The 24,870-nt window shown below is 48.0% G+C and overlaps 1 protein-coding gene across 5 annotated transcripts in view; it reads left to right on the plus strand.

Moving 5' to 3' along the window:
- Positions 1–20,797, plus strand: part of GPSM2 (G protein signaling modulator 2) — a 58,887-nt gene extending 38,090 nt beyond the window's left edge. For 4 of the 5 annotated variants that reach the window (XM_069737318.1, XM_069737320.1, XM_069737319.1 and 1 more), the window contains 5 exons: positions 705–778; positions 1,646–1,825; positions 12,030–12,189; positions 13,663–13,880; positions 18,368–20,797. In XM_069737318.1, the coding sequence (XP_069593419.1) occupies positions 705–778; positions 1,646–1,825; positions 12,030–12,189; positions 13,663–13,880; positions 18,368–18,535 (800 nt within the window). In that variant the 3' untranslated portion in view covers positions 18,536–20,797. The remainder of the gene's footprint in view (positions 1–704; positions 779–1,645; positions 1,826–12,029; positions 12,190–13,662; positions 13,881–18,367) is intronic. The other variant, XM_069737321.1, reaches the window with a different exon arrangement.
- The last annotated feature ends 4,073 nt before the right edge of the window (positions 20,798–24,870 follow it).

Below are 24,870 nucleotides of genomic sequence, written 5' to 3' on the forward strand. Positions count from 1 at the left end.
AGGCAGAAAAGGGCCCCTGTGCAAGAACAATGTATTATCATTATTATTATTTATTGTTATAGCGCCATTTATTCCATGGCGCTTTACATGTGAGGAGGGGTATACATAATAAAAACAAGTACAATAATCTTAAACAATACAAGTCACAACTGGTACAGGAGGAATGAGGACCCTGCCCGCGAAGGCTCACAATCTACAAGGTGTATGGACCCTTCTCAGCCCAAGAGCTCCTAAAAATGAAATATTGCTCCTGTTTTGGAGGTATACATGGCCCCCTTGCCTCTTGTGCCACTGTGTGACCGCACAGGTAGCACCAATAATATGTCCACTCTGGCCTCCAAGATAACACGATGTAGAGGCAAAATCTGCTAAAATCTAATGTCCTGGAGCTGCAAATCTCCTCATGTCACTCATTGTGGGAAACAAGGATCCAAGTGGATTGTACACTTCCAATTCCTGATTCTCCAAACCTTTGTGGAGATGAGCAGCATCCGATGTGCCTTTCCCACCTCCAAGTGAGGGAACATTGACTCTGGCCCCGGCGTGTGCCTCTATATATTGCCTAGCGTCGTATTGTTTCCTTCTTCACCACAAGTAAAGAGAATGGCAGAGCTTCTCGCCCAGATCTGCAGGGAACTGGCGTCAGACCTTCAAATGTAGAAAGATCTGTTCGTCTAATATCTTATGTTCCTGACATTGTTTAGCAGGTGCTCGACCACGTTTGAGCAGACGTCACAGCATGGAGAACCTCGAGCTCGTGAAACTAACGCCAGATAAGGTGACCGCCCTGAATGTCTCCCTTATGTGTCTTCTCAAATGGACTTTATATTATTACAGGCCAGCAAAAGAAATGCTATCAGAAGTCATTTTGCCATCAGATTGCATAGGGCCGGGTTGTCCTCTACATAGACAAGCCTTTCTGAATCTTTGTTTCCCCCAGTAAAATAACGCCTATACTCGCCCACAGTGGCAGCGTCATTCCAGCGGCGTCCGTACTGGCTCTCCCAGGGCTTGCATGTAATTGTTGTTGCATGAGCCAATCAGCACTGGCTTTACTCTCCGCTCCTTTGGGCAAATCATGACATCCGGAGGAAATGAGAGATGTGGCTGCTCTCACCTACTCCGGATGTAAGTTACGTGTGTAAGAGGGGAGAGTGAAGCCAGCGCTGATTGGCTGTAGGGATTGCGTGACATAATGTCATGCAAGCCCCGGGAGAGCCAATGCTGACACCGCTGCCAGAGGTGACATAAAAATGGGCTGTCTGAGTAGTGGAGAACCTTTTTACCTGCACTCCTCCTTATTCCTGCCTGTGATACAGATATTACTTACACCAGTTCAGCATATTTACCTGTTTATAACTTGTGCAGGCCTAAGATATTCAGACTGCTAGTCATTACTGACGTATGCATATCCTTCTCCAGTAACATCTAGACTCAGTGGTAACTAAATGGTCACACGTGTGATGTAGGACTATTACTAGGCTCCTAAACCTTGTGAACAAGGGATCTGTAGGAGATCAGAGGAGTGTTCTGGCTTTGAGCCCTTCACCTAAACTTCTCCACCTCTATCTTCTCAATTCCTGTGGCCACTATTACATGAGGACATAACCAGGGTTTATATTTGTCTGTAAATTGTTGCCTTCAGGTACAGAACTGGAACAGTGAGATCCTGGTAAAGCAGAAACCTCTTCTATCCAAACCGTCTGCCAAGCTCATGTTTGTCAATAGGCTCAAGGGCAAGAAGTTTAAGAACAGCGCATCCAAAGTCCTGCAAGATGCCAGCAACTCTTCAGATGCCAACAGGAAGATGTCCAATTCACAGCGGGTACGTTTTTTTTCTTTTTTCTTTTAAGTAGTAAAGGAAACCTGTCACCAGAGAAAATGCTATAAACCTGCATATTCAGGGTACATCTGCAGGTTAATAGCGTTAATAACCTGCCCAGCGCCTTCACTTACCCAAACATTGCAGGGAGAAAATGAACTTTATTCCCCCGGCAGCATTCAGGTTTCAGCCATGAGGACTGTCAGCCCTGGTTCAGTCACCGCTCTAAGTATAGAGAACCGAGCCGCCGGCCCGGACTGTTACTGGCACTATATTAGGGCCGGCTGTTCATTTGATGTGTGACGTCCCCTAATGGAGGGGGAGCAGCTCCAGCGTCATAGTTACAGCTACTGTGAGGATGGGAAACTGCACTGTTAATGTTATCCCAATCGTTTGCGAAGGTATGAGCATTATGATAATGTATTTCCCCAGTGTACCCCTTTAATGCCATGCTTATACATCATAGACCTGTCAGGGAGCGCTCTCTACAAATGCCTGGTGGCCTCTCTCCACCCGATGCCCTTGAGTGACAGTCTCTGCCTATACACACATACATTTACAAATTGTCTGCACTGCTAGAACGTCTCTTGCTGCGGTGTTGAAGGTTCTTTATTATCCACTACTCGTTTCAATGCTGTACTGCATCTCTATCCATTGTAAAGCAGTGACACGGTGGGCCTGCTTATAGTCAGTGCGGGGGGCGAGGATACAGCCGCTGCTCTGTCTACAGAGAGGAAGATGAAACCGCCACCACCCCTGTGACTCAAAAGACCAAGCCTGTCAGGGCCCTCCGTGCGGCAACTGCACAATGTGGGACCTGCAGGTTAACCCCGTATTTGCAACTTACTAGTGTTTCTTTGCATAACGGGTTCCCTTAAGACTGGCATAGTGCACACTAGGTAATGAAGTGCTTGCCTGGAGTACAGACTCCTGACCCGTTAAGGCCTCTTTCACACTTGCGTCGTTTGGCCTCCGTCACAATGCGTCGTTTTGGGAAAAAAACGCATCCTGCAAATGTGCCCGCAGGATGCGTTTTTTTTCCCATAGACTTGTACTGCCGACGGATTGTGACATATGGCCATACATCGCGTCCGTCGTGCACTGGATGCGTGGTGTTTTGGCTGACCGTCGTCACGAAAAAACGTTCAAGGGAACGTTTTTTCGTATGTCGGGTCCGCCATTTCCTACCGTGCATGCGCGGCCGGAACTCTGCCCCCTCCTCCCCGGGACTTACAATGGGCAGCAAATGCGTTGACAAACTGCATCCGCTGCCCACGTTGTGCCCAATTTTCACAACGTGCGTCGGTACGTCACGCTTAGCGACGGACCCGTACCACGCAGGTGTGAAAGTAGCCTAAGTGGTGTGTGCCACTAGATGAATCAGGGGCATCTGGCACCCACTGTTCGCGTCCAATAGGAATGTACGCCATCCTGCCTAAATTGGTGGGCCTGTCTGAGACTGGCGTGTAAACACCAACTGTTGCAATATTTTTGCGCAAAAAATATCGTGACCTCAGATTTCTGGTGTAAGCACCTGAATGAATCGGCCCCTATAGGTGTAAGTGTTACCCAGCAATAAACACTGGCGCAGAAGGTCCCCTGTCACTAGGGTGCTGTGGTCGTCTTCATAGACACCAGTATAACAAGAGGCTGTTTTATCAAGCCAGCCCCTGACCTCACATATTCTGCGGGGGAAGTCTTATACTGTGGGTGGTGTCACGCAGTTTGCCCATTTTTCCACAAGGGAGGGGCGCTGCTCTTTCTTGCGGCTCTCTGCTCTGGCTAATAGCCATTTGATGGCACCTTGATTTAAAGTCTGTATGGAAAGTTGATATGTGAAAACTCCACGTTTATCACCTAAAATTGAAATTACTAGTAAATATGTTACCAAGTCCTGATTTGCAAATCTCCTTTGTGATGCAGAAATCTGTTACTTAAAGGGAGTTTGCACAAATGACTGATGAAACAAATATGATAATGAGGTGCTTGGTGCACACAGTCGTTAAGTGCACCTTCCCATCTACTTGCTTTGCATCTCTTCCACGATTGAGAGCTCTGACTTTATTGGAGTTAGAGGATGGCGGAGATGCATGGGAAAACGAGTAGGTGGGAAGGTGCAGTGACCTGCTTAGCCACACCCAGGGTGTACTGAGCACGTCATTAGCATCTAAATAAAGGACGTCTGACAAACACTGCAATAGTTTTGGGAAACTAAAGGAACTATTGGTACGGCTACTACCCCGCTGTCTGGCATTGGTCATATACCTGATGTCATGTAGACAACACGGCCGGAAGCCAATCTGTGAGCTCAGCGGTTCGGCCATGTAGCTGGAACACAGAGCTGCTGGGCTCACGGACTTCCGCTGGGCTCACGGACTTCCGCTGGGCTCACGGACTTCCGCTGGGCTCACGGACTGCCGCTGGGCTCACGGACTTCCGCTGGGCTCACGGACTGCCGCTGGGCTCACGGACTGCCGCTGGGCTCACGGACTGCCGCTGGGCTCACGGACTGCCGCTGGGCTCACGGACTGCCGCTGGGCTCACGGACTGCCGCTGGGCTCACGGACTGCCGCTGGGCTCACGGACTGCCGCTCTGCTAATTTGTTCTTTAACGCAGTTGTTACTGATAACCTTTGTTCTTTATTGTTGGTACACCGCCTAGGTCATGTAGCGCTATGTGGGGCTCATTCGAACAGTCCGCAATTTGCCCACTGGGCAGTGACAGTGGTTCAAGAATTATACCCCAAAGGAGGTTCATTGTGATACAACCTCACTAGTTGGATTTTGTAATGGTGACGTTTCGTGATGCCCATCTCCCTAATACAATTTATTTTAAGAAAAAACCTATCACCAATTAGAGCATGTTAAACTGGACAATTGGCTGCAGAGAGGAATAAAATGTACATTTTACTTTTCACGTGTGTTGCGGACATATTAGTAAACATTAGTAGCTTGTAAAGTTAAGATTGTAAGAGTGCATAAGATTCTTCTTTGAGGAGTCTACTTTTTTTTTCACCTTGTATGATGATGACGACAAATCACAAGCAGGAGGTATCATGCAGGGTAAAAAATAAAACTGCTACCGGAGATGGTTGTAACAGGCTTTTTCATGTTGTGACACACAGCTCTGCTCTCCTTACCAAACTCACTGCCAGCATTGGCTGTGATGGGGGAAGGGAGTACATCAGCCATGAGAAACAACTCTGCAGCCCTCAACTGACCACACAGTTCTACTTTACACCCCCTAAGTGCACACTGACAGTGCCATGAGATGAGAGCTGCAAGAGGTGTTTACTAGTGATGAGCAAGTATACTCGTTGCTCGGGTTTTCCCCAGCACGCTTGGGTGATCTCCGAGTATTTGTTAGTGTTTGGAGATTTAGTTTTCTTTGCCGCAGCTGAATGATTTACAGCTGTTAGCCAGCCTGATTACATGTGGGAATTCCCTAGCAACCAGGCAACCCCCGCATGTACTCAACCTGGCTAGTAGCTGTAAATAATTCAGCTGCCGGGATGAAAACTAAATCTCCGAACACTAACAAATACTCGGAGATCACTCGAGCAACGAGTATATTCGCTCATCTCTAGTGTCTACCATGACACACAGCTCTGCTCAACTCCCCTCCTACACTTGTAAGCACTGATGACGGCAGTGAGATCAGTGATGAGAGCAGGGCTCTGTCATTACATGTCTCACATAGAGAGAACCTGTCCTAAGCTTTTTGAAGGTCATTTTATTTCCTCCCATGACCTCTTTGTCTTATGATTGGGCAATATCATGCAGGGAAAAAGGTACCCCTCCCCCCCCCCCAAAAAAAACAGGATTTTTGGTTGCTTACCGTAAAATCTGTTTCTCGGAGCCTTCATTGGGGGACACAGGAACCATGGGTGTATGCTGCTGCCACTAGGAGGCTGACACTATGCAAATAAAAAGTTAGCTCCTCCTCTGCAGTGTACACCCCACCGACAGGAAGTAGGATCTTCAGTTAGTGAGAAAGCAGTAGGAGAAGCAACGTGTAAAAGAGAAGGATAATATAATAATAAACTTTATATAGCGCCAACAAAATCCATGGCGCTTCACAGATTAACAGCTTCAAACACTCAGAGTGTTCAAAGAACTCAAACGTAGACAGTAAACAGAGCTGTTCAACTTGGGAGGGTGCTGTGTCCCCCAATGAAGGCTCCGAGAAACAGATTTTACGGTAAGCAACCAAAAATCCTGTTTTCTCTATCGCCTTTCATTGGGGGACACAGGAACCATGGGACGTCCCAAAGCAGTCCCTGGGGTGGGAAAAAACAGACTTCCATCAGGCCAGAGGACTCACCACTGCCGCCTGCAGGATCCTTCTGCCCAGGCTGGAGTCCGCCGTAGTTCGGCGAAACGTGTGGATGGAAGACCAGGTTGCCGCTTTGCAAAGCCGTCGGCGAAAGCCCTGTGACGTACCGCACTGGAAGCGCCGACTGCCCGGGTAGAGTGAGCCTTCATCTCAGGAGGGGGCCCTCTGTGCTTGACCCGGTAAGCTTCCAAAATTGCCATTCTGATCGAGTGAGCAATCGTCGCCTTGGAAGCCGGCAGGCCTCTACGCACGCCATCAGGGATGGCGAAAAGAGAATCCATCTTTCGGAAAGCGGCCGTGCTAGCCAGGGAGATCCTCACTGCCCTGACGAGGTCCAGCCTGTTCAACGATCGCTCCAGAGGATGAGTCGGAGCTGGACAAAAGGAAGGTAGAACGAAGTCCTCGTTGAGGTGGAAAGATGAAAACCACCTCGAGAAAGGAAGGAAGGCGGAGGCCTGGGACCACCTTATCCTGGTGGAAAAATCAAGAAAGGAGGACGGCAGGAAATGGCCGTCAACTCAAAAACGCGGCGGATCGAAGAGATGGACCTGAGAAAAGCCACCTTCCGAGATAGAACTGACAGGGAAAACTCCCTGAGAGGCTCAAAGGGGGGAACCCCTAAGAACAACCAACACAACCTTTAAATCCCATGAATCCACAGAGGCCCTGAACGGAGGGACAGCGTGGACTACTCCTTGAAGGAAAGTCTTAACCTGTGGCTGAGGAGATAAAGTCTTCTTAAAGGGAAGAAGAGCGCAGGAACCTGGCCCTTTTGAGAACTGAGAGCGAAGCCCGAATCCAGTCCTGCCTGAAGGAAAACCAAATGGAAGGCAGGGAAAAGGGACATAGGTGAAAAGCGGTTGGACTCGCATCAGCGAAAGTAAGCCTTCCAGGTACAATAGTAGATCCTGGAAGAAGACGAAGGCTTCCTAGCCTGGATTATAGTGTGACTCATCCGGGCCGAAAGGCCGGACACTCTTAAAAACAGTGGAGTACACATCCACGCCGTTAAACTGAGCGACCGATAATTCGGGTGGCAGATCGGACCCTGAGACAGCAGATCGGGTCTGTTTGGAAGGCACCAGGGGTGTCCGCGGGAAGATAGACGATGTCTGCAAACCAAGACCTCCAGGGTCAATCCGGGACGATCAGAATGACCGGCACCCATCCCGCCTTGATCTTTTTCGACAGCTTGGAAAGCAATGGAAGGGGTGGGAACCGATAGGGGAGCAGGAACTGCGACCAAGGAATGGCCAAAATGTCAACACCACTGTGAGGGGATCACGGGACCCTGGGCCGACCCGAGGGACCTCCTGTTCAATCGGGACGCCATGAGGTCCACCTCTGGAGTCCCCCATCGAAGAGCAATCCGACGGGAAACCTCCTGAAGTACCATTCCCCTGCCGCGAGGCCCTCGAAGCCGAGGAAGTCGGCGGCCTAAATGTCCACGCCGGGGACATGCACTGCGGAGCTCACCAGGACCGTTGCCTCTGTCCAAAGGAGGATCCTGGAATCTCGGCCGAGGCCAGAGAACGCCGAGTCCACCCCTGGTGGTAGACGTATGCCACTGCTGTGTCATTGTCTGTCTGGGTTCGAATTGGCAGGCTGCTGAGAATCCTTACCCAGTGAAGGCAAGACGGAAAGATGATCCGGAACTCGAGAACACTGATCGGCAAAGAGGACTCCTGCGCCGACCAACAACCCTGAAAGAACAGGAGACAAAGCCCCGCGCCTCCGCCGAGCGGGCTGGCGCCCGTCGTCACCACCTGCCAGGGAACTGGAAGGAAGGATATGCTGAGAAGGATCTACTCTGGGATAAGAGAAGTGACCTCGGCCACCAGTCGAGGAACCATTTGACCCGGGAGAAAACCGGATCGGACGATGCAGGGAGAAGACAGACCTGTCCCCTGTGATAGAATAGCCTGCTGAAGAAGTCTTGAATGAAACGGGCGAAGGGAAAATTGCTTCCGATGTTGCAACCAACCTCCTTAGGGCCTTTAAGGCCCATCGGAAAGGAGGGGAGCCGAGAACCCTGGAGCAAGTGAACTTCCTGACAAAGGAGGGATATCTTGTCTTCGGGAAGGAAGACTCTGGTCCGACAAGTGTCGAAGAACATGCCCGGAGATACGAGGCGCTGAACAAGACGGAACTTCTTCCTGTTGACGAGCCACCCGCAACAGTTAGAATGTCGGGAAAGATGGATAGACTTTCGGGAGCCTGAAACCGAAATTCCTGAGCCTCCATGGAAGCGATTACTGAACGAGGGGATATCGTCCTGAAGTGTCTCCGACGAAACTTCTTGTTCAGCAAATTGAGATCTGGACTGGGACGACCCTTGTCGTTCTCTGTCAGTACAAAAAGATTCGAAGAGAAGCCTGTGAACCGTTCCTGTTCTGGGACGGGAACGATTACTCCGGATTTAAGGAGGGAAACAATGGCAGTAAAGAAAAACCGGGACTAGAGCGGGGTCTCTCGTAGGTTGGGATTTGAAGAAAACGATCCCAGGACCGTGAAAAGAAGATTTTGTGTCTAGAGGGAACAGGTGCCCTGGCCCATGCGACCTCTGCTGAGGAGACCCAGACGTCCCTGAGGAACAGGAGACGGTTGCCCAGTCTGAGAAACGGGCTGGGGTCTAGTCGTGGGTCATGCCTAAGTGGAACTTCCAGTCCTGGACCTGGAGAATCCACCTTAGGAGTAGCGGGCACGCCAGGGAAGAGTGAGCCGAAGAAAACCTTCTTCTCTTGTGGCCTCTGCAGTTGCGAAGAAGAATCTGATGCTGCAAACTACGAGAAAGGTCGAAAAGACCAAAGTAGCCGCCTAAGGGGAAGTAGGTGAGGTCTGGAGAAGGGGACTGGTGCCACCAGTGGCGTCCTTAATAATTTGGTCCAGCTTGGAACCGAAAGGACGTGAACCTTGAAAAGGCAGGCTAGTGAGGGACTTCTTCGATGACTCTTGAGTCAAACAGTGCGACAGCTGGCAACGACATTACTGGGCGCCCGTGCGGCAGAAGACGCGACGTCCCGGGAACAAATTATTCCCCGGCATGAGTAATCTGGGTGGCAAGTTCCGCCAGCCGGCCTGACGGAGCTCCAGCTTGAATGCCCCAACAGAGTTGTTTAGCCCCTCAGATACAGACTTCGAAACCCATGAGGAAGCCAAAGCCGGGCATTGGGATGATGCGGCAGTTTCGAAGGCCGACTTCACGAAGGATTCCATGATCCTATCGATGGAATCTTTCAGAGCCGCCCACCGGACAGCGTAAGGACTGTGTTGGCGGCAAGTCTAGCGGTCGACGGATCCACAGGGGGAGAGGTCGTTCTCTAACGCCTCTCATTCCGGTTGGCAATGAGATCCGGAGGAAAGAGATATGAGACTCCAAGACGCTTGTCTCTTTGAGAACGTCTGGTCGAATTCGCTCTCTCTGGCCAGAAGCTCCTCGAATTCAGGATGAGGAGCAAATACCTTGGGAGGTAGTTTAGACCGTCTAAACGAAACCGCCTGATCTGCGGGTTTCGTAGAGGAATCTTCGATGCCACAGGTCTGATTGGTCGCTCCAATGAGGCTTTGAACCATATCCCTCATGTTAGCGATTTGGTTCGAATCCGGCCCCAAATTATCCTCCGAAGGCGCATCAGAGAAGCCTCGCCTGACTCAGCGGATGAGGATCGGGAGGACGCCGACCGCAGAGGAGGACCGAGTGGCGAGATGGAGCGAGAAGAGGACTCAGACCGGCGTTCCTGTCTGGACCTTTTGCAGCTAGCCTTGGAAGGCTTGGACGGAGCTTCCTGCGACCCGGTGGCTACTGCGGGGGTCTGCAGGGGTAACCGATCCAGCACGGAAACCAGGGTTTGAGACACCCCTGTTAAATTGGCCACCGATTGAGACAGAGAGGAGGCCCAGCCTGGGATGGGTATCACTCTGGGGCGGATCGGCTGGGGGATCCTGGGCGGTGGGAACAATCGGGTTGCTGCAGGACAGACATAGCGGAGTGTCAGTCTGCGGTGCAGAGCTACTTACGGCAGACGAAATCCGGAGGAAGCTGTCCGGCTAGATGGTATGGACCTCCGGCGAGAAATAGACCCTTAGGCAGGAGGGTGGTAAGGCCTGCTGCCGTAATCTTGATCGATCTGCGTTGCTTAAAATTAACTTTCATTGCTGGGGTTCGAACTCACAGCTCTCTGTTTGCAAGCCTGCACACCTTACCACTGTACTATCTCACTCTCTTGTTCCGGAGGAGGGGACTCGTGGTTCAGGAGTCCCAAGATGGCGCCGGTGGGAGGAGAAAAGGCGGTTCTCAGTGAAATTGTCGGGCGGGAGAAAAGCCCGCCCGACGAACAAGGAAGGGGGGCGGAGTCCGGCACCGGAAGTAGGCCCAGGCAGAAGCCGGGGCCTAAATTAGCGATCGGTGACCGGCATGGAAGGGCCGCAGCGGAGAACCGTGCGCCGCAGAAGGCGATGGTGAGCGGCCGCCTACAGCGGCGGGAGTAGCGCAGCCGCAGGTCCCAAGCGGTGTGGCGGTCTGGCAAGCCGCCGCGCTGAGGGAGGATGAGCAGCACTGTAAGCGGCCAGAGGGACGCAGCTGCAGTGGGCCCGGAGCGATGCGGCGGCCGGCAAAGCCGCCGCGCTGAATAGAAATGAACGGCCGCATACAGCGGCCGGAGCAGGGAAGCCAGAGAGGGCCGAAGCGATGTGGCGGCTGGGAAGCCGCCGCGCTGAAAAGAACGGCCGCATACAGCGGCCAGAGCGATGCGACGCAAAGCCACCACGCAGAAAAGAAATGAACAGCCGCAAACAGCGGCCGGAGCAGGGGAGCCACTGAGGGCCGAAGCCACCGCGCTGAAGCTGGGGCTAGGAAGCCTGCAGGACCCGAGGCGGAAATGTCCCCCCCCCCCGAGCAAGGCCACGCAGATAGCGTGCCTGGACAAGAAGCGGCGCGGTGGTCCGTAAAGGCAGCCGCGCCGGAACAGGGAGGCCGCATCCACGGAAGTGGCGCGGCTGAAAAGAGATGCGATTCGCATCAGAAAACCCCCCTAAATAGGATTTTTTTTTTTTTTTTTTTTATTTCTGGGATCCAGGGAAGCCACAGGGTGGGGCGGGAAAATACTCACCTAAAGATCCCCCGCCGGTACTAACCTGGAAGGAATGAGACGTCCACGGAGCTGATGGACGTCCTCGTCTCCTCCGACCGACAGGCTCTGGTGGGCGAGTGGGTGGGGGACGGAGCCAGGACCGGACTTCTGAGCACGCTTGTGTGCTAGGATCTTGGTCCTGGAGAGGAATCTATGAGGATACGGGGTGGCAGTACACGCCGTACTCATAGTCCGCATAGTGGGACTACAGGTGTGACTGTTGACCCTGTATCCCTCCGGAAAAACCTGAAAGGAAACGACGCACATTGAGGTAGATAAGGGTCTAATGAAAGACCCGTGTCCACCTCCTACTGACACTAAGCTAAACTGAAGATCCTACTTCCTGTCGGTGGGGTGTACACTGCAGAGGAGGAGCTAACTTTTTATTTGCATAGTGTCAGCCTCCTAGTGGCAGCAGCATACACCCATGGTTCCTGTGTCCCCCAATGAAAGGCGATAGAGAAAGACTTTCTACTAACGCCCCCTTGGTTATAGTGGAAGTTAGAATCTAACCTTTAAAAGCTGACATCTCCGCAGCAGACATTAGACATAACATTTCTTCATCTCTGCAGCCCTTATTCCATGGTGGGGCCAAAGTCCTCTGCACTTGTTTCCGTTGTTCTGTAAACCATTGGTGTCTAACATGAATTCCAGCTTACAGGCCAGTTTGCTGGGTTCAGTGTATGTTGCACCGTTCCATGGACTGGTTTAGGTTGTACTAACTGATATCCTTTATTTCCAGAAGTCTGCCGCTCCAGACAGTATTGGAGATGAAGGATTCTTTGATCTTTTGAGTCGATTTCAAAGCAACCGAATGGATGATCAGAGGTGCAGTTTGCAGGGCAGAAGCCTCCTGAGTGTGCCCACAGCTACATCAACGCCTCCCAAATCCATGAGAAAATGTACGTTCCTCGTAAACTATCTGAAATATTGCACTTGTATATCACAGGTCTCATTTATTCCAGCATTCCGAGATTCTGTCTGCAGTCTCCCATCACTTGAATTGGTGATTATAGTGTTGTTACATATAGATGGCCTTCAATATTTATGTTCCTGATATAACAAAAATAAGCATAATGGTAGGAAAAGATTGGATATTTTGATTTAATGAGTGGTGGTAAAATAACACATCCAAATTGGTAGAAACCTGATGTTGTAAGAAGAGACTTGACATAATGGAGGCTAACTGACCACCAAAGACTCCGTTCACACTGGTCACTGGTGTAATTTCTTCTATTTGTACAGAATATATCTATTAAGCTTCGCCCCTTTTCCTTTAACCAAGGGATCAGGTTTCTTTAAAGGGAACCTGTCACAACCCCCCCTCCCTTCCCCCCTCAGGTACTAAACTGTAACTAAAAGAGCCACCTTGTGCAGCACTAATGCAAGTGCTCTTTTAATATAAGGCGGCTCTTTTAGTTATGTCAGGCTGGCTGCGCCTGTGCGGCCGCGCTGCCCTAGATCCCGCCCCGCAGTGTCTTCTTATTTATTCACACTGCGGGGCTGGGATTCGTGGGCATGCGCAGTGCCTCTCACTCCTCTCCCTCCGCCCTCTTCAGACTGTGTGGCGTCAGCTGATCGCCGTGGCATGCGCTTAGGGATTAGCTGACGCCGCACAGTCTGAAGAAGGCAGAGGGAGAGGAGTGAGAGGTGAAGATATGCGCAGCGCATGCCCATGAATCCCAGCCTCGTAGTGTGAATAAATCAGAAGACACTGCGGGGTGGGATCTCGGGCAGCGCGACCGCACAGGCGCAGTCAGCCTGACATCAAATGATGTCAGAAGATGGGCAGCGCTAACTGCGCATGCCCAAGGGATAACATAACAGCGCAGGCTCCGGGACAGATTCAAACAACGCTCAGGAGGTGGCGCCCAGCGCCAAGGGGTATGAATGACGGCTGTGCTGCGTCTAATGAGGGGGGAAAGGCCTGCCTCCGGGACGGTTTCACGGTATGAGGGGACACATTTTATAAGTGTTTATTTTGGCGGGTGCAAGGAGCATAACTGTCCAAATGCAGCATTAGTGCTGCATAAGGTGGCTCTTTTAGTTACAAACGCCTGGAGAGGGGTGACAGGTTCTTTTTCAGACTGGAAAAGAAAAAAAGTGTGAACAAAGTGTTGTATCTTTATTGTTCTGACCCCAAATCAGATTACGGGGATCATCAGTGAAGCCAAATTGTGGAAATATTAACCCTACTATAACAGGCTAAATCATTTGCCTCCAGCGAGAGCCCATTATAAGCCGGCTGCTATCAGCAGAAGTGTTCTACTCTGTTTCAGTCTTGAAGCCAATGCCAAAAGTGGAGCATAAAGGGAATGGGCAGACTCCACTTCTTAACTGTCTGGTCAGTGATTTGTGATTCCTTTTCTCTGCAGCCTTATCTGCGTCTGCTGTATCCCCTCACACGGATGAGTTTCTGGACCTCCTAGCCAGCTCCCAGAGTCGGAGGCTGGATGACCAGAGGGCCAGCTTCAGCAATCTACCTGGTCTGAGAATTGGCCAACAGCACAGTAACTCCGTCCTGGGCCACCTGATGACCACTGAGAACAGAGAGCCAGATGACGATTTCTTTGACATGCTGGTCAAATGCCAGGTAAATAGATCATATAGAACGTCCTGCAAGTTTTTTTTATTTTAATAAATGTCCTTAGGCTTGATGTTGAGCCATGGAGACTTGATAGATGAACGATCTGTAGGAAGATCGATCTTGTGCAACCCTAGAGTAGTCTCCGCAGTTTCCTTGATAGTATGAAGCCATCAGGTTGCTGGTCTTCCTCTTGCATCTCCATTGTAACCATAGAGGTCCTTGAGACCTCTATGGTTACTGATGACCGGTGGCTGTGAGCGCCACCCTGTGGTCGGCGCTCACAGCACACCTGCATTTCTGCTACATAGCAGCGATCAGCAGATCGCTGCTATGTAGCAGAGCCGATCGCGTTGTGCCTGCTTCTAGCCTCCCATGGAGGCTATTGAAGCATGGCAAAAGTAAAAAAAAAAAAAGTTGAAAAAAATGTTAAAAAAATAAAAAAAATATAAAAGTTTAAATCACCCCCCTTTCACCCCAATCAAAATAAATCAATAAAAAAAAAATATAAAATCTACGCATATTTGGTATCGCCGCGCTCAGAATCGCCCGATCTATCAACTAAAAAAAAGCATTAACCTGATCGCTAAACAGCGTAGCGGGAAAAAAATTAAAAACGGCAGAATTACGTTTTTTTGGTCGCCGCGACATTGCATTAAAATGCAATAACGGGCGATCAAAAGAACGTATCTGCACCGAAATGCTATTATTAAAAACGTCATCTTGGCACGCAAAAAATAAGCCCTCAACCGACCCCAGATCACGAAAAATGGAGACGCTACGGGTATCGGAAAATGGCGCAAAGTTTGGAATTTTTTTTCACCACTTAGATAAAAAATAACCTAGTGATGTTTGGTGTCTATGAACTCGTACTGACCTGGAGAATCATAATGGCAGGTCAGTTTTAGCATTTAGTGAACCTAGCAAAAAAGCCAAACAAAAAAGTGTGGGATTGCACTTTTTTTTGCAATTTCACCGCACTTGGAATTTTTTTCCCGTTTTCTAGTACACGACATGCTAAAACCAATGATGTCGTTCAAAAGTACAACTCGTCCCGCAAAAAATAAGCCCTCACATGGCCAAATTGATGGAAAAATAAAAAAGTTATGGCTCTGGGAAGGAGGGGAGTGAAAAACGAACACGGAAAAACGAAAAATCCCAAGGTCATGAAGGGGTTAAAGTTGATTGTTCAAAATGGTCTAAACTTTATTTTACTTGGTTTGGCAGATTCAAAATTCTTAAAATGAATGTTCTCCCTCACATATTCTATCTTTTTCAAACTCTCCCCATTAAAGTGCCTAGCTCCTTTATCAAATCTATAGTGTCCATACAAATAGGTTTCCTATGGGCCAGTAAAGCAGCTAGACTCCAGCGATCCCTCCTATGTAGACCAAAAAGTCTAGGTGGATTGGGCCTTCCGGATATGAAAATGTATCATCTCTCTAGGTGGATTGGGCCTTCCGGATATGAAAATGTATCATCTGTCTGCTCATATGTGTAGCGTTCTAGATTGGTGCAGGCACACTTCGGTGACGCCATGGGTACAAATAGAAGAAGGCTTTTCAGAGGTCACTATAGCGGCTCTCCCCTGGTTACCTTCCATTTCACAAACATCGGTAAAATCTTGCCCTACAATTAGTGCTACATTCTATTGCTGCTCCAGAGATACGCAAACTTCTCCTTCTCATTCCATCTCCTTTATTGCCTGTTATCGGCTCTACAGACTTCTCCCCTGGTCTGTCAGACCCTGTTTTCGGACTTTGGATCTCTCAGGGAAAGTTTAGGGCCTTCCAGATTGGCGTAGATAATGATTGACCTCCATTAGAGATACTTCAAGCTATTATTGACCCCTTGACACTGGGCACATGTCGTTCTCTCCAACTCAGTCACTTTGTTTACTCCTTTCCAAACTACGCTCAATACACATGATCCCTTTCCGCTTTTAAAACTCTTTGTATGGGAGAGGGGGTGATACATCATGCACTTTCTTCTGTACACCCAATTCTAACTAACCCAATGGACCAGCTTCCCCCCAGATTTTTAACACAATGGGAAGAGGCATTGAGGACTGAGGCTATGTTCACACGTTCCTGATTTCCCTCCTTTTTTTTCAGGACTAAAAACCGCAGCTCTTGGCAGAAAACGCAGGTCCTTTTTTTGATGCTTTTTTGGTGCGTTTTTTGATGCAGTTTTCTATGCAGAGTCTGTGTGTTTTCTAGGAAGTTTTTTAGGGTTAAAATGGCTGAAAATACCCTACCCCTACCCCTATTCTAACCTTAGTGGAAAACAAAAAAAAAAAATTCTTAATTTTTTTTATTGTCCCTACCTATGGGGGTGACAAAGGGGGGGGGGTCATTTACTATCTTTTTTATTTTGATCACTGAGATAGGTTATATCTCAGTGATCAAAATGCACTTTGGAACGAATCTGCCGGCCGGCAGATTCGGCGGGCGCACTGCGCATGCGCCCGCCATTTTGCAAGATGGCGGCGCCCAGGGAGAAGACGGCCGGACGGACACCGGGAGGCCGGGTAAGTATAAGGGGGGAAAATGAGGGCGGGGGGTGGGATTGGGGCACGGGGGGCAGCCACACTGCAGCGGTTCTGCACCACAAACCGCAGTAAAACCCGCAGATATATTTTTCATCTGCGGGTTTTACTGCGGGTTTGACCTCACAATGGAGGTCAATGGGTGCAGAACCGCTGCAGTTCCGCAAAAAGAAGTGACATGGTGGTACTTTTTTACCGTGGCTATTCAGCGCGGCTTTTTCCGCGATGTGGGCACAGCAGTTCCTGTTTTCCATAGGGTACATTGTAATGTACCCTGCATGGAAAACAGCTGCGGACCCGCAGCGGGAAAATCGCGGCGATTCCGCATGAAAAAAAGGATGGTGTGAACATGGCCTTAGGCATCACTCTCTCCATGGAACAAAGGGAAAGGGTGTTGTCCTTGGTGCATAACTCTTCGATAAATTCTCGGCTTTAGGAAGCTAATTTCACGCTTCTTTCACAGTGGTACAGGGTTCTGGTTAAGTTGAACAAAATGTTCCCCTCTATTGACACTAAAGGTTGGAGATGTGGATCAGGTGAGGGAAATTTCCTTCATATCTTTTGGTCCTGTCTGGTTTCCCAACGTTGTGGACCAAAGTGAAAACGATTATCCGGTCTGAAATGGATCCTGAACTATTCCTTCTACAGCTCTGTGAGACTTCCGTTTACTCCTACAAATGGTCTCTGCTAAAATGTTTGGTGATTGCTGCCACAGCTTATACTCCACTGTGATGGGAGAAAGCTAATCCACCTTGCCCGTCCCTCTGTATTTCTAAGGTCAATTATTTCATGTACATGGAGGGCTTGATGACTTCTCTTTACAGTAGATAAAAAACATGGTCCTATTGGATGGAACGCAAGCACTCCAGTGAATATGGTAGACTTGTGCAACTTGACCCTCAGACTTGAATGTCATTGGGGTATTTGTTCGAATGGATGCCTGGATTGGGGTGACTCTCTCCGCCCTCCCATCCCACCCATCCCCTTTTTTTTTCTTTTCTTTACACATTTCTCCCCCTGTCTACTCTTCTTTGTCTTTTTCTTCATGTCTGAAGTTCTGCTCTTCTCTTTGCTCTCCTTTTCCTTCCTATGTTAATATGAAAATTGGACAAAACAAGGTCACAATGTAGATTCTTAATCACATTAGATGTTTTGGAAATATGTCTAATCTATGGCTTTATATATTTGTGGTGTTTAGGTTGTTTCGTTCCTAAATAAAATACCAGCAGTTTTCTAAATTGTCCATTTGTGCTTTAGTACCATGATACATGGTTAATTTGTACTACACAAAAGAAAAAAAATGTGGCCCGCACACTTTTAGTATTAAATGAATGCCCGGGTGCGCAAATGTGCTATGTGGCCAATATAGAAACATATACAGTACATACACGATGCACCAGCAAGTAATAGATGAACTCCAATATTGCTGCAAATGTTAAAAATGTAAAGTTATTTTGTTAGGGTTTTTAGAGCGTAAAAGCCATTCAATCACGTCAAGGTGACGTTTAATATGGATGGACCCTAAACACTAAAGGTCTTGCCTCTCCATGTGCAAAACCAGCCTCATGAAAATGTGGAGTGAAAAAGGAAACCAGACGTGGCTCGCAATTAAGACCTTATGTGGGAAAGATAGGTGGACAAGAGTGCTGAGCTCTGGAGGGGTCACAACCCATGATATGTACTATGCAAAAGAAAAAATAAGACCCACACATAGAGAGGTAAGACATTTAGTGTTTAGGGTCCATTCATTTTGAAAGGTCACCTTGACGTGGTTGGATGTTTTTTGGGCTTTTTGATTAAAAAATAACTAACTTATGTTTTTAACGTTTGTGACAATATTTGCGATCATGTACGCATTAGTCGATGAGTGCTGACAGATCGCGTATGCACATGGTTAATTTGTCATCCTTTTTCTAATGTTTTTCTTCACTGCTTTTCTTTTTTCAAGGGATCACGATTAGATGACCAACGTTGCGCTCCTCCTCCCCCACCCAAAAAAGGTCCTACGGTCCCAGATGAAGACTTCTTCAGTCTTATTCTGCGTGCACAGGCCAAGCGAATGGATGAACAGAGGGTGACATTATCCTCACACCTAAAGAGACCGAACTCAAACTAGATTTAAACAAAAAATGAACAATCAGGGTTTTCATAGTACTGTAATGTGTATACTCTTCTGTAAAATAGAACCATTGCAAGGTACCTTTTCTACTTCATGTGTTCGGGCATTTCCAGTATTACAGTTCCCTCCAGTCATTATATGGCACAACACTGACCCAAAACGTGAAACACTGCCATTGTATGACGATGCTTCGGACAAATGCTACAGATTGGCCAGCATCTCTAATGTCTGGGCTACCAGGGCCTCAGATCCTGTAGGTGTACATACAATAGTGTCTCCTATGGTGGAGACAACCTCGCCTGCTCATACTGTACAGCTTTTCTGTGTGAACGGTTGTATTTCTATGTCTGTGTATATTTGTGTGTATTTTATTAATTGTTCTAAACTATGCCTTTACAAAATAGGGGAAGGGGTTGGTTCAGTGGGGTGAAAGCTTCGCACAGTCAGTTTTGTGTAGACCTTTGCACTTCTTGGAAAATCTGGACGATAAACTAAAGCACTAAAGACTAATATGTAAATATTCTTATCTGGCGTTTAGAAGTAGTTTTAATCTCTTTGTTTGGTTTTATGTTTTGTTTTATACCTGCTTTGCTCAGTGGGTGCCACCTTGAGGCAAAACCATGGTACTGACTTTTGAGATTTTGAAAACAGGAGGCCTGAAAATTCATAGTGGTTAACCCCCGGAGCTTTTTTCGGTTCTGTGTTTTCGTTTTTCACTCCCCTCCTTCCCAGAGCCATAACTTTTTTATTTTTCCGTCAGTATGGCCATGTGAGGGCTTAATTTTTGCTGGACAAGTTGTACTTTTGAACGACACCATTGGTTTTACCATGTCGTGCACTAGAAAACGGGAAAAAAATTCCAAGTGCCGTGAAATTGCAAAAAAAAGTGCAATCCCACACTTGTTTTTTGTTTGGCTTTTTTGCTAGGTTCACTAAATGCTAAAACTGACCAGCCATTTTGATTCTCCAGGTCATTACGAGTTCATAGACACCAAACATGTCTAGGTTCTTTGTTGTCTGGTGAAAAAAATGCCAAACTTTGCTTTACAAAAATTGCGCAATTTTCCGTTACCCGTAGCATCTTTATTTTTCGTGATCTTTGGTTGGTTGCTGACATTTTTAATGATATCACTTTTGTGCAGATATGTTCTTTCGATCGCTCGTTATTGCATTTTAATGCAATGTCGTGGCGACCAAAAACATAATTCTGGCGTTTTTACTTTTTTTTTCTCGCTACGCCGTTTTAGCGATCAGGTTAATCCTTTTTGTTTTGTTTTTTTTTATTATTATTGGTCGGGCGATTTTGATACAAAATATGTGTAAGGTTGATTTTTTTTTTTTTTAATTTATTTTGAATGGGGCGAAAGGGGGGTGATTTTAAACTTTTATGTTTTTGTTTTTTTTCTTCATATTTTTAAAACATTTTTTTTTTAAATTTTGGCGTGCTTCAATAGCCTCCATGGGAGACTATAAGCTGCCACAACTCTATCGCTTCAGCTACATAGAGTCGATGCTCAGATGGCGCTCATAGCAATCTGGCATCAACAACCATAGAGGTCTTACGGAGACCTCAGGTTGTCATGCCGACGCACCGATGACCCCCGATTATGTGACGGGGGTCACCAGTGCGCGCATTTCTGGCTGGAAGCGCTTGTTAAATGTTGCTGTCAGTTTGACAGCGGCATTTAACTAGTTAATAGGCGCGGGCAGATCGTGATTTCACCCGCGCCTATTGCAGGCACATGTCAGCTGTTCAAAACAGCTGACATATCCCAGCTTTGATGTGGACTTGCCGCCGGAACCTGCATCAAAGCAGGGAATCTGCCATCGGATGTACTATTCCGTCTGATGGCAGAAAGGGGTTAATATCCAACTAATTGGGGTTATCCATAGACACTAACCATGTCAATCAAGTCTGTGTAATTCAGAGAGAATCTGTCAGTCCGATATCCCCCAAACTGTATGTGCATGTAGCTCTTCCAAAGACCAGACCAGCAATGCCTTAGGGTACCGTCACACTATAACATTTCGATCGCTACGACGGTACGATTCGTGACGTTCCAGCGATATCGTTACGATATCGCTGTGTCTGACACGCAGCAGCGATCAGGGATCCTGCTGAGAATCGTACGTCGTAGCAGATCGTTTAGAACTTTCTTTCATCGCTGGATCTCCCGCTGTCATCGCTAGATCGGTGTGTGTGACACCGATCTAGCGATGCGATCCAGCGATGCGTTCGCTTGTAACCAGGGTAAACATCGGGTAACTAAGCGCAGGACCGCGCTTAGTTACCCGATGTTTACCCTGGTTACAAGCGTTAAACTAAAAAAAAACAAACAGCACATACTTACATTCTGGTGTCCGTCAGGTCCCTTGCCATCTGCTTCCCGCACTGTGACTGCCGGCCGTAAAGTGAAAGCAGAGCATAGCGGCTGTGCTTTCACTTTCACTTTACGGCCGGCAGTCACTGAGTGCGGGAAGCAGACTGCAAGGGACCTGACGGACACCAGAATGTAAGTATGTGCTGTTTGTTTTTTTTTAGTTTAACGCTTGTAACCAGGGTAAACATCGGGTAACTAAGCGCGGTCCTGCGCTTAGTTACCCGATGTTTACCCTGGTTACCCAGGGACCTCGGCATCGTTGGTCGCTGGAGAGCTGTCTGTGTGACAGCTCTCCAGCGACCACACTACGATTTACCTACGATCACGGCCAGGTCATATCGCTGGTCGTGATCGTAGGTAAATCGTATAGTGTGACGGTACCATTACATGACCAGTCCGTCAGCATTAGAATGGCTATGCAAATGAGGCTGAAGACAGATTCCCTGTAAGACAGGTAGCCGTCCTACAAGTGTGTGACATCACACTGCGGGCAACGCAATTGTCTTCTATGTTGAAAAAAAATTGGTGAAAGATCCGTGAATCTGTTTCTGTTCTTGATCCCCTGAAATGTCGTCATGCTACTTGCAGTCCTCCCCCACTGCCTGCTGTGTGGACACTCTGCTGTCATCACTTCTACCAACAGGTCCACTTTGTTCAGTAAAATCTCTTTTATAGAATATTCGCCTTTTAAGAGCTGCTTTGCTACGGGAAATGCCGGTACTGTCAGTGTTCTGCATGGTCCGGGTTTTAATTTCTGGTTGTGTAATAGTTTTCATGCAATTTTGAGATAGGGGCAAAAAATGGTAAAACCTTGATTTTTCTTACACCACTAATTTGCTTTTTTTTGTACCTTTTTTCTAATGATGTGGACCAGGAATAAAATCCTAGTTTATAGAACACTAATCCTGTGCAGACTTTTTTATTGTCTAATTTATTATCACATAATGTTATAAAAAAAAATCATAGTAATTCATGATAGAAAAAGTAGTAAGGTGTTTGTTATTGACACTATGTGGCAATATATGAGAGCGAGCATTCATTAACGGGAAGCTGTCATCAGAAAATGCCCTATTGGTTAACCTTTTCTCCCCAAGGTGGTTTGCACGTTAATGACCAGGCCAATCTTTATAATTCTGATCATTGTCACTTTGAGGTCATACCTCTGAAACATTTCAACATATCCCAGTGATTCTTTTTCATGACAAATTGTACTTCATGATGATGGTAAAACTGACTTACGTTTTTGTAAAAAAAAACAGGATTTTTGGTTGCTTACCGTAAAATCTTTTTCTCTGAGCCTTCATTGGGGGACACAGGAAACCATGGACACAGGAAACCATGGGTGTATGCTGCTGCCACTAGGAGGCTGACACTATGCAAATAAAAAAGTTAGCTCCTCCTCTGCAGTGTACACCCTACCGACAGGAAGTAGGATATTCAGTTAGTGAGAAAGCAGTAGGAGAAGCAACGAGAAAGAATAACAATACAATAATAATAATCTTTATTTCTATAGCGCCAACAAGTTCCGCAGCGCTCCACAGATATACAGTTTCAAACGCTCAAAGAGTGTTCAAAGAACTCAAATGTTAACAGTATAACAATAAACAAAGCTGTTCAACTTGGGAGGGTGCTGTGTCCCCCAATGAAGGCTCAGAGAAAAAGATTTTACGGTAAGCAACCAAAAATCCTGTTTTCTCTATCGCCTCATTGGGGGACATAGGAAACCATGGGACGTCCCAAAGCAGTCCCTGGGGCGGGAACAGCAGTCAACTCCAATCTAGGTCAGAGGAACTCACCACCGTCGCCTGCAAGGTCTTCCTACCTAAGCCGGCATACGCTTAAGCTAGGCATCGAAGTTTCGCGAACATGTGGAGGACCGATCATCGGTCTGTAGAGGTGCAAGGCAGAGGCCTTATATGTGCACCGCCGGGAGACGCCCACTGCCCGGGTAGAGTGCGCCTTAAACCTGGAAGGAGGAGCACTGCTCTGACCTGGCAAATCTAAACATTGCTGACCGGATTTTGCGGGCATACGTTGATTAGGAAGCCGGAGGGCCTCTCTACGCCGAGCCCTTATACTGAAAAGGGGGCCTTAGCTGGATGGACCCGATAGCGTGAAGAGAGAACGCTACAAAGGACGAGTCCGAGCGGGACAAAGGGAAGGGAATCAAGAATGATGAACAGAACCATGGAGAACCTCGGCAAGGTAAGGGCAGAGCACTGAACCTGTGATCCACAGAATGTACAAAACTGCTGCCACAGACTCTGGAAGTGGTTGAGAGCCTGACAGGAAGGTATAAAATTAAAATGGACCCACCCCTCGCAAAAATGCAGGAGTGTCCGATGTCTGAAGAAAGGGAGGACCTGGATAAAGGCTTTCATAAAATAAAGGAAAGCACACGCGGTCCCAGGAGAACCCTGTCTCTCCGAGGACTTCCTTAATAATTGGTTCACGTCGGAGACAAACTGACGGAAACCCTCGGAAGGCCAGCTGTGAGGGACTTCCTAGAGGATAAGTCCTGTCACGCCATAAGCAAATGGTCCTTCGGAAGGGCACCATATTGCTGAATGTCCAAGCAGCACCTGCAGTGGCATCCGCGGAACGGATACCATGCACTTCCTGCAGGATTAAATTAGTCCGCAAGGACAGGGATTTTCTCCGATCGGACTCCATGAAGGGGGCCCTGATGGAGTGGCTTAGCCCATGCGTCTATAAACCTTGCTGTCTAGGTGGAGACAAAGGCAGGGCACAATGTAGCGGCGGACACTTCAATGGCCGACTTTGCCGTGGACTATTAGTTCGTCGTTGGTATCCTTGAGGGATGCTCTCTCTGGAAGAGGAGGACTGGAAAAGCTGGAAACCGGAGGGTCCAGAGACGAAGAAGAGGTCCAGCTCGCAGTAAGTTCAGGAGAGAGGGAATATAGGAAAACCGAGAAGCTTCCCTCTTTGGAACGGCTGGACTAAGGACTTTAAGAGAAAACCCAGAAAAGACCATTAAATTGAAATGACAAGAAAAAAACTTGAGTAGGGTACTGGGAGCCTGCTAGAAAGCATGACAAGATGGGCATTGATAAGCACAATCGGACATGAGCAGTCAAGGGAGAAGAGTCCATGGAAAACTGGAGTATGTCAATTCCATGGGAAGTTGGCCCTATGAAGGAGTACATAGGCCCCGGAAAAAAACTTGACTGCCAAAAGGAAGATCCATACCTATGACGACCTGAGTGACCCTATCCGTCCCGGACCCTCTGGAATGGGAGAGGATTGTAGTGTGTGGATCTACTTACCTAAGTATAAGACACCACACAAACGAGGATAACAATGAAAGGATACGAATCCTGCTGAAGGAAGGAACGTATTATCCCAAAAACCCATCATTGGATCCAGGCGTGGAGCAGCCCTGTACACTGGATGATGCTTGCACAGAGTAAGATCCAATTCCTATCCGAGGTGGGAGAACCTGTTCCTGCCACAGTCGGAAATAAAATCCCGGCACTGCTCGAGGTTGAATCCAGTGTCTGTAAGAAAGAAGAGGTAAGTACTGATGCATAAATAGGAAGCTCTGTATAGAGGTAGTTCAAAGGCCCCTAGAATAGTGCTGTGAACAATCATGAGTCAAGGTATTATATGGGCTCTGACTTAGTAAGAGACAGCCAGAACGTATAATACTGTAAATCATATATGATAGGAGTAACGCACTGGATCGTGCAGATAAATCTAGGACAGCACTGTAAACTTACCTACTGGATAGTTAGTGGTAGGCCCGAATAACCAAACGGAGTGGAAAGGCTCCTGGGGAGCAACCCGCAATTAAGGCCCAGTGCGTGGCTGAAGGAAAACTGCAACCAGTCGGTACCTGACACCGGCGAGTCCGACCTACCTGAAAGTGGACTGGCCACTTATGCTGCCACTGAGGTCCATCCGCCTTGTGGTACGTGCTAGATGTTCTGT

Source organism: Ranitomeya imitator, chromosome 8, assembly GCF_032444005.1.
Source record: "Ranitomeya imitator isolate aRanImi1 chromosome 8, aRanImi1.pri, whole genome shotgun sequence".
Classification (NCBI taxonomy): domain Eukaryota; kingdom Metazoa; phylum Chordata; class Amphibia; order Anura; family Dendrobatidae; genus Ranitomeya; species Ranitomeya imitator.